Source organism: Hippoglossus hippoglossus, chromosome 4 (assembly GCF_009819705.1).
Source record: "Hippoglossus hippoglossus isolate fHipHip1 chromosome 4, fHipHip1.pri, whole genome shotgun sequence".
Classification (NCBI taxonomy): domain Eukaryota; kingdom Metazoa; phylum Chordata; class Actinopteri; order Pleuronectiformes; family Pleuronectidae; genus Hippoglossus; species Hippoglossus hippoglossus.
The window spans coordinates 22,484,266-22,497,168 of NC_047154.1; the positions used below are offsets into that span (position 1 = coordinate 22,484,266).

A 12,903-nucleotide genomic window follows, 5' to 3' on the forward strand; every position below is an offset into this window, starting at 1 on the left:
CTTCGAGGGCTGTACTAAATTTTTGAAATACTTATATCATCCTAACCTCTAATGTGACGACTAGAACTGCCTCTCTTTGGGAAGGCGTCTGATGTCAGATGGTAGTGATGATGACCATGTCAGGTCGTAGAGTTAAACTAGAGATTTCTCTCAGTTTCCTTCAGTGTTTCTGATGTGGGACAATTTTTCGAGACTAATTGACAGAGGTTTCAGCCTCGTAGCTGCGATCGCTCACCATCAAACTTTCCTACATAACATTGTCTCTGTCTCTGTCTCTGTCTCTGCCAAAGACCATTAACTCTATCCCAGTGCATTCATCTTTTCTAACTCAACCAGTTTAGCTGCAGGTTTCGAGCTTTTATGACGCTTGAGATTCGCCTTTTTCAACACTGAAAAGAAGGCACTCTCCCTTTTCTTTTACCTCAAACAAGAAAATAACCTCTTGGAGAACATTCCACGTCTACTTTTCTTTTCTTGATAACGGTCACGATGCTTGTCAGCGACGAAACATAAAAACTACGTGGGTTGCGGCGATCAGCCAGAAGTGACAACCCTGTTAAGTTTCCTTTTGTTTTCTCCTTTTTAACGCAAAAATAATTATTTGCTATCATAGGAATTTCTTTTGGTTTTTCTGAGTTGCTTCTTTTTTGTTTTTATTCATGAACTGCCTCTGCAAATCGGATCAAACTATTCTGCATAAGGCCGGACGTCCCCCCCCCCCTCTGCTCTGAATGGAGAAATACTTTTTTTCATGATAAACATTCAAGTTCTCAGACTGGACGAAGGACAAAAGACATTTAATGTAGCACTTAAATCCAGCCTCATCACTGCCAAGTGAATGTAACTACTACTGTTTGTATTATACATATATATACAGAGTTACAGACCGATATAAATGCAACCATGTGTGATTGTGTTGCATCCAAAGCTTCACCAAAAGAGCCGTTGTTTGGAAAGTACTGCTAATGAAGGTGTAGCACCATTATAGTTTAACTTTAACACTATGCAACCTAACTGTGGCATGTATCCAGCACATATGAATGTACAGTATGTTTTCATTAAGTGGTTTCTTGAATAAAGCTCTTGTGTGGTGACTGGACTCATCACCACAAGTAGTTCGGTTTCATTTCAATTCAACTTTATCTGTATAGTGAAGCCAAATAACAACAGGCATCATCTGATAGTTGGATGTTATTGTTTTCACCGATGACAGGGACTCTGGCAGTGACTCTAATGTTTTGTTGTCGCCCTGTGAATGTGGTGAAAAAACCACACGCTGGGCTGCTGGAGGTCAAAGTGTCCCTGGAGAGTTCAGGAACCGTCCCCGGCTGCACCGAGCTGATCTGTCTCTGAGTTTCCTGCATGAAGCCGACCGCAGGCTTCGAGCTGTCTGTCAAACGCAGTCTCGGGAGTTCGGCTCCAACACGCAGACAAAAGCAAACACACGCAAACAAAAGCAGTTTGAATACAAAGAATAATCAATCCTGGGAGCTATGTTCAGTTTTTATTAAAACTATCTTAGAAAGGTGTTGATCAGATGTATGAACAGCAGTGTGTTGAATATTTTTGGGAGTCATGTTAAATGTGTTTGTTGTAATTGTTACATGAGACGTATGTAAAAGGTAGATTTTGTTTACAGTCCATACGTCTGTCCGTCTGTCTCACTCTGATCAACGGGTCCAGACAGACAGGGATGTAAACTGTAAGTTGACAGGTTGGCAGAGGCACAGAATCACAAGGCAGCGATGAGTCCTGTTGTTAATAGATTAGCATGTGGAACAGGAGGTTTCTCCAGAAGCAGTGGTTGTTGTAAACGTCAGGATTATCTAGTGAGAGATGTCCTGAGTGCAGCAGCAGACTTTTCCTGTTTTTCATGTACGGATAAATGTAAAAGTTTGATTAGTTTGTGGACGATTTGATAAATTTCGATTTTTTTTTTTAAGGTCTTTAAGATCTTGTGCATTTGGATCGGGAATTTTCAAGATTAAAACCACACATAGATGCGAATGATGCATTTAAACTACATATAAACGTGTTAATGATTATGAAAAACCAAATATCTGTTTATTCGAGTATCACGATAATTATGAAGAGTTTAAAACTCACCAAAACAAACAAAAACATAAAATCCATACATCCTTTGCAGAGAGAGAACAGATCCAATCCCAACTAGTTTGAGATCGTTTAAGCAAAGTTTGTTATTGTCTCTATAGTTGATTGATCACAGATGATTGAGAATCTGAGAAACTTGTAGAACTTGGATCACTCCTCCCAAACTGTTTCTGAACATGAAGCTCATTTCCTGCTCAAGCACAGTTTGTGACATTGGGCCGACCCCTCTGCACTTTGTTAATCCTGCCCCCCGATGCCAACTCAACACCGAGCTCATACACACACATCTGCTGAGTAAATATCACATGTTACAGTTGCTCGTGATACCTCGGACCACCATGAATCTTTGCTGCAGGTGGGAGATGCTCCTCATTATCAGCTTGTGGAGTCAAGTGAACTTTGTGCCTGGGACATATTGTGAGGATGCAGCTGTCAGTCATCTGTCGAAGGAAGGTAGGGTTCACTTTGTCCAGTTGGAGTGGAATTAAAAATGACATATTCAGCCCAGTGAAAAGTGGCTTTTTACAATTCACTGTTTATCTATGGTGACAATGTTCTAGTGAAAATCTAGCAAACATTAAATTACTGGTATCTTTATAGAAGCGATAAAATATCATCCAAACAAGTTGCTTTCTTGTGGGGAAGAATTTTGTTTCTTCAAACAAGTTGTATGAACAATGCAAAAGTAATATGCAGCATTTTTATTTTAACATTAATAATAATAAACTTTATTTATTTAGCACATTTCAAAGCATTAAATACAGCTCATGATGCTTTAAATGATAAAAGTATTAAAACAGAACATATTAAGACAATGAATGATGTTAAAACAATACAAAAATATAAAGAAATAGTAAAGCAAGTTTGTCCAAATCTTTGGTGCATAATCACAGAAATCCTCTTCATTTTGTTTTTGCACATATTGTGATGAGAAGTGGATCCAGTGAACTTGAAATCTGTGACGTTTCTCATTTCTGGAGCAGATGTTTTGCTCTTGAAGGACGAGCAGGATCCTAAATGTTTCACCCGGACAGGAGAGGATTTCACCTGCTTCTTTGAGGCCGCAGACAACAGGACGTACGATTTACTCTACAAGCTCAACAGGTCTCTTACACATCATGAAGTACTTGTGTCTCGCAGAATAAGAAACATCACAGTAACTGTACAAGTTAAGAAACTACTTTGCTTCATATACTGTTCCACACGTTTGTCGTTGTGTGTGATTGTGTGAACTTGTCACCTCTTCTGATCAAAGCGTGTGGACAGGGATCAGGTGTGACGTGTCCGTCCAGAAATCAGAAGACGACACTTTCCTCCACATCTGCTCGTTTCCGCCTGCAGATGTTTTGTTGTATGTGGAAACGCACGTTGAAGTGGTGGAGCACAACAGCAGCAGCAGCAGCCTCTTCAACAGGACCGTCTCTGTGGAGGACCACTGTGAGACATCTTCACTTCACTTCTTTAGCATCATTTATATTTAATATTAATCATTTACAACTGTTCTTTACAGTCGTATATCAACAAACTAAGATATTTCTACCTGTTGATAAAAGTAGATGCTCTGTGAATTACTCCTCAGTATCACAGGTGGATCCAAGCTGGGAGACTTCAGTCCTCAAACCCTCTGGATCCTTTTTAACAGTGTGTATATTGTAATTTGTCTCTAGTTCTCCTGGATCCTCCGCTGAATGTGTCTTTACACCAAACTGGACAAGCAGGACAGCTGCTGGTCTCGTGGAGAGCAAAGGTCCCGACATACTGTGGAGATGCGATGTACAGGGTTCGGTATTTCAACAAGGGAGTCGGAGAGAAGACAGAAGAGGTGAAGTAGTTCTCCAATGCAACGAAACAACTATTTATCTTTTCTCATGTTTGCCAAGACCAAAACAAAAGATGGTCACATTTGAAATTGTAAAATAAATAAAGACTAAATGTTTTGTTTGAAGGTTAAAGGAAAGTTTAGAGGTTAACAATTATTTTCACCCTTGATTTTATCTATTTACCCAAAAGTATTATTCATGTGATCAGTTATGTTTCTGACTTGTGAGTCGATTTCTCACAGCCTTTAAGGTTTTATCATTTATTTATCAGTTTCTAGATGTTAGGTTATTAGACTGATTAGTAATTAATTAAACACATCATTGATTTGTTGATTTTCTTCTCAGACAAACATGGTTATGCACTTAACTTAGTTTAACTATATTTTTGCTTTAACATTCAAGTCTAAGTTATGTAAAGAAAAATTGTAAAATCTGATGTTTGTGATAAGATCTATGATGTTTGTGCTGATTACAGGTGAAGCAGGATGAATACAACAGATTCATACTGGACTCTCTGGTGCCAGGGGAACAGACGGAGGTCCAGGTCTCTGTTAAATGTGCCCCTACTCCCAGTGAAGGACACTGGAGCCGCTGGTCCCAACCTGTGAGAGGCATCGTTCCCCAGAGCGCTGGTGGGTTTCGACCAGTAGAGAGTGGATGACGACATGAGAACGATGTTACTCAACACATACTTTACCTCAGTGGTAAAACTTCTTTTACTTTCAGATGATGTTTCACTCGTTTGTTTCACCTCTGACTTACAAAACGTCACCTGTCACTGGAACAGGAGCAGATACGGTTTAGAAAACTACAAACTTTTCTACGAGATCGATCTCAGGTATAGAAACAAAACTCACGCTGCATTTCATCATTGATTAATTCAACCTCAAATCTTTTTGCTATATAATCTGTTTTACAGGAAGTTGAAGTTACATTATTAAAGTTTAAGTCTGGATAGTAACTTTAAACAAAATGTAATAAATTGGTGATGGAGGTATTTACAAATCCTGTGTCTGTGTAAAAGCAGTGGGACTGTGTTACTAAACTGTATACTTGTAATTTCATTAGGTTTATTTCAGACATAACCACAATATGTTTAGTTCTTTTAAGTCTGTGTTCACTTGGCTGTGATTCAACGTACAACTATGACCCTTTCAGTGACGAATGGAGCGAGTGCACGACTGACGGGTTCACTGACATGTGTCGTTTCCATGGAGACGAGTCCAGAAAGGTCCGGATCAGACTGAGCAGCGCTGCAGCTCCACTCGGCCGAACCTTCTTCACGGGAGACTTCACTCTGAACAACACCAGTGAGTTTGGTGACTTGGGCGGCAGATGTTTGGAGATAAAGCAGTTTGATTCCCACGTTGTCTAATGAGTCTCATCTCCCGCCTCTTTTCCATCAGGCCTTAGGAAAAGTGTGGTGTCTGGGTTTTTATCATCATTGAAATGTATGTTTGTGTTTGTTCTTTGTGTTTTAGTCAAAACATCTGCACCAGATCATCTGAGAGGAGCGGTGGAAACAAACCAGCTGTGTTTGAAATGGGAAGCTCCTCTTCTCTCTGTGGCAGCTCACCTGCAGTACGAGGTCGGTTACCGGACCCGACCGGGTGGAGCATGGAAGGTGAGATGTTTTCTTCAGTGGCTTTTATTTATCTTAATTCTTTTCACCGGGTAAGATGTCCTCCGGGGTCTCGTCAGGATTTCAAGTTGCTGATTCCTTTGCTGTGTGTAGAATCAGATGTAATTGTAACATCTTTAGAATTATTCTGGTTGGTTTGTGGAAAAATGAAGCGTGTACCGTGGCCGAGATTAAGAAAACAAATCAAGAAAACCCGTGCAAATAAGAAAACAACTTCATCAATTTAACAACACATGCACTGCAAAAAGTTACAATGCATGTAAATACAGAAAAGCGCTGGAAATTGCGAAAACAACAACGGAAACGTTTCCAAAAAAGTGATGAACCTGATGTGGTTCAATGCTTTGTGAAGTTTTTGAAATCTGCTACGAATCAATGGTGATGAAACTCCACAAAGTATTGAACTACATCAGGTTCATCACTCTTTTGCATGTGTTGAGCTTTCTCGGCCACCGTAAGCATGACTTCTGCCAAAATGTCGTTTTACATGACCTCTAGATGGTGCCAGAGTAATAATTATAGTTTTCTATTGTGCATAAACTGACAAAGTTCAGGGTGAAAGTAAAAAAAGATGATTTTCTGCAGGAGAATTTAATTTGCACAAACATGAAGATGTGTTAGAAAGATCTGAAAAGAAATAAATCCCAAAGTCTGTTTGTGAGCATGACTATAATTTAGGGGACTGTTGTTTAAACCGAATGTAAAGAAGTCAATCATCTCCAAGTTAAATCCAGCTTCTGGTCCACAGAGAGTTTCCGTAGAGGGACCAGAGCCGGGGACGTGTCTGGAGGTGTCAGCAGGGAACCAGTACCACGTGAGGGTCAGAGCTAAACCTGATGGATCCGTGTACTCAGGCCTGTGGAGTGACTGGTCACAGGAGCTCACTGGTCGAACCCCCACTGACCCAAGTAAACTCCCACTGATGCTGATGCTGTCAGTGCAGAACACATCAGTTCATTTTATCATCCCCACTGGTTTGTTTAAGTAAAAATGTGCAAAGACCGACGCTGAATATCAGAGAAGATGGTTCAGTGAACTTCTTTTAGAGAAAACTTGAAACATTTCTCTTTACTTCAGCCTTTAACTGATCTTACACACTTTCTTTCTTTTCTGTTTGTAAGCATTTTTTTATTTAATTTGATTTCTTTGTCTTTTTTATTTCCTTTTCTTTTAAATGTCATTTTAACATGTTGTTATGCTACTTAAAATCTGTTCTATTACATATATTAGTTTTTATCTATATTGTATGTAAAGCACTTCTTGTTTGAAAGGTGCTGAATAAATAAAGTTTATTTTTATTATTATTAAAATCGTACCAAAGCTTTTAGCCATTTGTTATTTCATAAGAACTTTAATCGAGTTATAACAGTTGTACTTTCGTCTACAAAGCTTTGCTGTGCATTGATACATTAAAATATAAACATATAAGAATTAAATGATAAATAATAAACCATTTAAACCTTAATGCAGTAAAAAAATAATAATCTTTTCAGGTTTGTGGCTGATGCTGTGTGTCCCCTTCTCGATGCTGATAACTGTGAGCTTTCTCATTTCTGCGTATCTCAGGTACGATCTTATTCCAGCTCGTTCATCTTTTACACATGTTACTTTTTAAATAGATGTCAAATTGCACTATACAAGTCATTCTGTATTTTCCCAGCAGGCTGAAGCAGTTATTTTGGCCACCGCTGCCCAACCTGGACAAAGTCTTACACAACTTTCTGACAGACATCGACAAGCAGAGATGGGTAGATATAGACTCTATATGTAGAAATCTAGATTCAGATAAAGTATATAGATCATAAATTCAGTCAAATCAAAGGTCACATTCAGTTCCAGCTCCATGATCTGTGTCCTCCGCTCCCTCCACAGGATCCTCCTCTCACACTCAAGCAGTGGTCGGAGGAAACCACTGAATCTGTGCTGGAGATCATATCCGAAGACGTGAGGAAACCGTCAGAGGAATCCACCCAGCTGCGGCCACCTGAGGAAACTCCCTCCAGCCGAGAACCGGTCGACGGGATCCCTGGAGCTGAGGTGTTTCCAGACTACGTGACCCTGAACAAAGAGTGTGTCATCCTCTGTCCAATGAGAAACAAGTACATGTACGAGACGGATGGAGAGACACAAGGCCGGGAGCTGGAGGTTAAGCTTCTCCAAACATGTGGATGTTCAGTCCCACAATGCTCAGCTATTGACTTCCTCAACTTCTCCTACGAGCCTCTGGCCGACGCCCCAGACAGACTTGACTGCAGGGTTCCTCCTGTCAGGGAACCAGGCAACATCTACACTAACTTACCCTGCAGCTGAATGTGCAGTCAGACAAGTGGACTTTTTGTTTTTCACTGGAGCTGATCTGAGGTTTATTTTGCACTTTTCACACAAACAGGAGAACCCACTGTTTACTGCATCAGGGTAAAATACAGAGATAGAGTTGGACAATTATTAAAAACTGAACGCACCCTGGGTTTTGAGCAAAGTGTGTTCACAGCGTTAGTTTCAATCATAAATCATTTCTGTCCCCTTTGTCTTTAGCTTGTAAAATAAAGTGCTCGGGTGGATAAAACAAGAATATCACCTTTTTATTACAGTTCAACCTTTTGGTTAAAATGCTGCTCCAGATATTTAGTCAACAGATGATATATATATATATAACTTTTGTTTGTAATTGTATATAAGATGTTCTGCACATCATGACTGGGAATCTACAAAGGAAACATTAACTCACAAGACACTTTGACATTTATAATTTAAATAAATCTGCATTTCTCATTGTTGTTGTATGTTTAGAGTAACCTGGATTAATGAAAAACACATTGTTTCATATCTTAACTACTTTGCATTGTATGTATCTTCAATGTATTTTTTTTTAATCGCACTCAAAACATTTATAGAGACACATCACTACTAAGTTATCTCCTCCCAAACAACGTTGTTCTTTTTCATTATTTCTTCCTATTAAAACTCGAGGGTTTGTATTTTGTTCCAATAAACATCAAATGCCTTATTTTCTTTAAGTTTGACTTTCTTTGAATTACATTTGAAACCATAACATCTGAGACGCTTCAGCGGTGGAGCAGGATATGATGTTTCGACACTAGGTGGCAGCAGATATCAACAGACAGACACAATATGTGTCTTATTTGTCTCAATAGTTTTTCTTCATCACTGAAGACGAGGGAACAGTTGGATTCTGACAAAGTTTCAACACAAACCTAATGATGAACCAACTTTAACCTTGACAGTAAAACCTGTAAATACATTGTCATGAATTAAAATGACGTTAATAATCATGAAATTGATGTTAAACGTCCACAACTGGGGACGACAAAGAAAAATGACACAACACAGGAGAATGCTAGATGTTAATTTATTACACTAATTAGATGAAAGGCTCAATTAAACATGACACAAATAATCATTACTCACAACTTGAATGAGAACCAAGAGACCTGAGTGGGAACATGGCCGACACACAACGTCATGACTACAGGGATGAGTGTGGGGGTGGGGGGGGATAAATACGAGCCCTCAGCAAAGTTACTCACAAACAGCGTCGCCAGCCAAGAGCCAAGTAAATGTAGAAGATGTTTTTTAGATTTTAGGAGTGAGAGGTGAAGGCAATTCTAGATTTTGTAGATTTTACTCGCCTAAAAAAAAAAGGAAAACCCAGCGGCTGCCATGTGGTAATCAGACAGAGTGCGACTGCTCCTGTCTGGCTCGGCCCTCTGGAGCACGAGCGTCAGATGCTCTGCAGCCGTGTTATCGCCCTGCAGCCAGTCAGCAGCCTTCAGTAAAAATATACAAGACTCGCACTTTAACGCCAGATCATCACGTCCGCACCGCTCGCCAGACTGTGTGATATCATGTCCGTGGAATAGGCCAGAATCGTATATGAGGCAATAACCTTGGAGGAGAAAAGCCAATGTTGTGTGTGTGTGTGTGTGTGTGTGTGTGTGTGTGTGTGTGTGTGTGTGAGAGTGAGACAATCGGGAGAAAGAGAGAAAGTTTGAGAGAGTCAGTGTTTACTGGCTGAGTCTGAGCCTCTCTCCTCCCTGCAGGAATTCTTTCCATGTTTCATCACTGCCCACTTGCCCGTACGCAAATGTCGACGGAGCGAAGGGGCTGAATCGCCTCCTGATGTCATTTCCTCAACTTTCACATACGATCACAATGAGAAACAACACGGGTTTCAGATGTGATGGGGCCTCAAGCTGCAGTACAGGGAGTATTTACAGTGTGCATGCGCTGTGCCGTCATGTCCGCAGGCCTCACAACATGCAAACAGCAGAGGCCACCGAAACAGAGCTCATCAGTCAAACTGGTGCTGGCAGCTTCCGTCGTGTACACACGTGGAAACGGACATGTTTTTTGGGGTAAAATCTGCCAGACGGGAAAACACGGAACCAGTGTATATCAACAAAACAGGGAAAAACCAACAGGGTCTTTCAGCAGGAGTGAACTCGTCGGTTTTCCATGCAGACGTTGCACAATAAAGGAGCAGAGGTGTTTACGTTGGAGTAAGTGAAAGCTCAGGTCGTCTTGTAATGAGGAAAACACACAGGGGCAGCTTTTATCTGTCCTCTGCAGGGTTGGCACAGATGAACAAGTTTTGCATCCCCACAAATGAGAGACGCTCAGCAGCAGGGACGCAAAATCGCTGCAACTAAACGGGCACAGATGGTTCTCGTTGTAGAATGAATGAATCCGGTTTGCTCCTCCTGCTGGTGGGCAGGTGTTAAGTTAACCGTCTCCAGTTCTCTACAATCGGTGGCAATGAGAAGAGCAACAGTCGTTAAAAAGAACTAAGAGCACCTCAGGTCTCAGCGGCAGGTTCACTGTCAATATCACACAAAGGAAATCACGTCACTGATCATTTTTCAAGAATTGAGAATTCAAACATTCTGAAAAGTACAGTGGTGAAACTCGAACATCAGCAGGAATTCAGGAGCAACAGTGACATTGACGTTTTTTAAGTACCACAACAACAACAACAGGATTTATTTCCTCCACTAGAAGGAAGTCTTATTTGAAAATACAGTTCTTGGAAGAAAAAAAAAGAAGTTGCATTTGTATTATATAACCAATAACATGAGATCACAGTTAAAACGGTGCAAGTAAACAGAATAAACCAACTGTTTACATTTGTAAGGAGTATGGGAGTGGTCATAGACTGAAGGAAATATATATATATATATATACTGAGGCCATGTTTTATTACATTGGTTCCCACAGTTTGATTAATTGGTTACAAAGATTTGATTAACTGGTTCCCACATTTCGATTAATTTGTTCCCACGTTTTGTTTAATTGGTTCCCACTTCTTACTGCCAAGAATTGAGAATAATTCCTCATCCAAAAAAACACAAATTGTGAAGAACGGCAGGTTCAGTCCCACATCAGAACGGATATTTGTAGTTAATTAGCATCTTATTGGAACAGTTTCTCGACTAAAGAACAAAAAACACATTGAAGTAAAATGGGCCTATTTATTTCCCTTGTATTCAACCTTGTTTAGGAAATGTTAAAATATATTCAAGTTAATAGTAAAATATCTAAATATAACCTGCAACTAATTGTAATTTGTGCCAACGGAGCAGTTCAAACTCTTTTAAGACATTTAACTTGGTGTAATGTTGAGTGTTTTGAAGGGAAATTACATTTTCTTTGTCCCTCAGCATGAACACACATGCTCATCCCCCCCCCCACCCCACCCGGTGAGCAGGCTCAGTTGTTGCTCTTCTTGTTGAGGAGCACGGAGCAGCACGTGAGGGCTCCGTCCACTTTGACCTTCTGGCTGTTGGCCACAGGGATGAGGGTGTAGTCCTTCAACTTCTCAAACACCTGCACGGACGAGTGGAGAATAAAGAAAACATCCTGACTGTTCAGATTCTCAGTCGTCCAGGTCAATGTGGTTCTACTGCACGTAGGCAGAGAACGTTTTTTGGGGATGAGAGCTGAAACGTCCTAAACAGCCTTTGTGTAGTTCTGTCTTTTAGGGTTAACCCTAACCCTCTGTTTTCACCCTGTCTGTCTGTCTGTCAGTTGGATTATTCAAAAACCACAGAGCACAAAACCTGATGTAAGGAAGGGGCATGAACCATTAAACTTTCTTATCTCTTTCTTCTCTACAAGTGCGTTTTCTGACATTTTCCTCAATTTCCCAGAGAATGATTGATGGATCTCCATTAAAGAAATCAGCGATATTTAGGGAACTGTATCTATGAGTGTGTGCAATTTGTTTCAGCCTGATTGAATGTAAAGGGACTGTTGGGCCTTAGAGGAGGTTTGTGCTCTACTGAGTGTGTGTCTGTTAGTTAGCAGGATTACACACACACTTCTGGATGGGTTGTCATGAAACCTGGTGGATTCAGATGCTGTTTGGGTCAGAGGAGGAACATATTGAACTTCGGTGCAGATCTGAATCAGAGGGGAACTTTGTGATGTTTCAACATTTTCTTTCATCATGTTTCAACATTTCTCCAGAACTGATTATTATAACTTATCTAGTGAATTTAAATGTGGTTTCTTGACTGTTGGGCCTTGGTGGAGGTCTGTGCTCACTGAGGGTCATGCTAGTTATGTGCTGAATTCATTTTTTGATTATTATAAAATGATGTCAGCTAAAATACAATAGTGCTCAGGCAGATATTATCAGAAAATCAAATAAAAAAAATGGATGTGTTCAGCAGCTGTTCCTGTTCTGTCTCCTGACTCTGCCCTCAGGGAACATAGCAGATGCATGAGCCAGTGTTACAGGTACCGACCAATCAGCAGCTCAGCTCTGAGTAGAAAAGCTGGGAAGCAGAACTTAACCAAAACTATGTTTCTTCATTTGTCAACTTGTGATATAAGAGCCCTGCAGAGTGTCAGTGTGAAATAGGAGCAAAAAGCCTTCGGCAAAGGTTTCCTGGTCTCGCAGCTAAATATACATATAAAAAAAGATGGGAGTGAGAACTATGACGACATGCTCAAAAGACCCTTGTAAAGTAGTGTGTCACCCTGTGGACATTTTCCAGGAGGAAACCAGTGTTTTCCTACCAGACGTCCAAACCAGGATATTTTTCTCTCTAAACCCTCATTTCGACCCTGCTGCGATACTGAGCGGGGCCTTGCGGCTCAGCCAGAGGGATCAACTAAACAAATTCTTATCTCATGATGCAACATGGCCGATGAAGGCTCTGCTGATCCAGATGACATGTTTGAAAAGCCACCGCAGCCATGTGCCTCAGAACTCTGGATCCTTCTCTAACCAGGACACATTGTGTAATGTGGGCAGGAGTTCAGGTCAGAGCCCTGCTTTTAAAGGATTTGAACAAATGGGCCCCC

The 12,903-nt window shown here is 40.6% G+C and overlaps 2 protein-coding genes across 5 annotated transcripts in view; one reads left to right on the forward strand and one right to left on the reverse strand.

The window, feature by feature from the left end:
• Positions 1-2,382: 2,382 nt before the first annotated feature.
• Positions 2,383-8,581, forward strand: mpl (MPL proto-oncogene, thrombopoietin receptor). Of its 2 annotated transcripts, none has more exons than XM_034583252.1 (12): positions 2,383-2,565; positions 3,096-3,216; positions 3,368-3,549; positions 3,780-3,934; positions 4,408-4,564; positions 4,659-4,770; positions 5,091-5,242; positions 5,414-5,556; positions 6,323-6,482; positions 7,068-7,140; positions 7,235-7,322; positions 7,447-8,581. In XM_034583252.1, the coding sequence occupies exons 1-12, from the start codon at positions 2,418-2,420 to the stop codon at positions 7,882-7,884; spliced, it is 1,929 nt and encodes a 642-aa protein (XP_034439143.1). In that variant the 5' UTR covers positions 2,383-2,417; the 3' UTR covers positions 7,885-8,581. The 2 variants fall into 2 exon arrangements, with proteins under 2 accessions (XP_034439143.1, XP_034439144.1); XM_034583253.1 differs by having other exon boundaries at positions 7,238-7,322.
• A 1,490-nt stretch (positions 8,582-10,071) lies between these two features.
• ddah1 (dimethylarginine dimethylaminohydrolase 1) overlaps positions 10,072-12,903 on the reverse strand; it is a 75,830-nt gene continuing 72,998 nt past the window's right edge. For 2 of the 3 annotated variants that reach the window (XM_034583261.1, XM_034583259.1), the window contains exons 6-7: positions 11,286-11,418; positions 10,072-11,250 (exon numbers count right to left, since the gene is read on the reverse strand). In XM_034583261.1, coding sequence (XP_034439152.1) covers positions 11,302-11,418 — 117 coding nt within the window. In that variant the 3' untranslated portion in view covers positions 10,072-11,250; positions 11,286-11,301. Of the gene's footprint in view, positions 11,251-11,277; positions 11,419-12,903 lie in introns of all 3 variants that reach the window. The other variant, XM_034583260.1, reaches the window with a different exon arrangement.

Bases quoted from the DNA above. Each gene is read 5' to 3' on its own strand.
- mpl (XM_034583252.1), top strand. From the start codon at position 2,418: ATGTTACAGTTGCTCGTGATACCTCGGACCACCATGAATCTTTGCTGC. The intron at 5,243-5,413 runs GTGAGTTTGGTG...TTTGTGTTTTAG, and splicing joins CTTCACTCTGAACAACACCA to TCAAAACATCTGCACCAGAT. The intron at 7,141-7,234 runs GTACGATCTTAT...GTATTTTCCCAG, and splicing joins CTCATTTCTGCGTATCTCAG to CAGGCTGAAGCAGTTATTTT.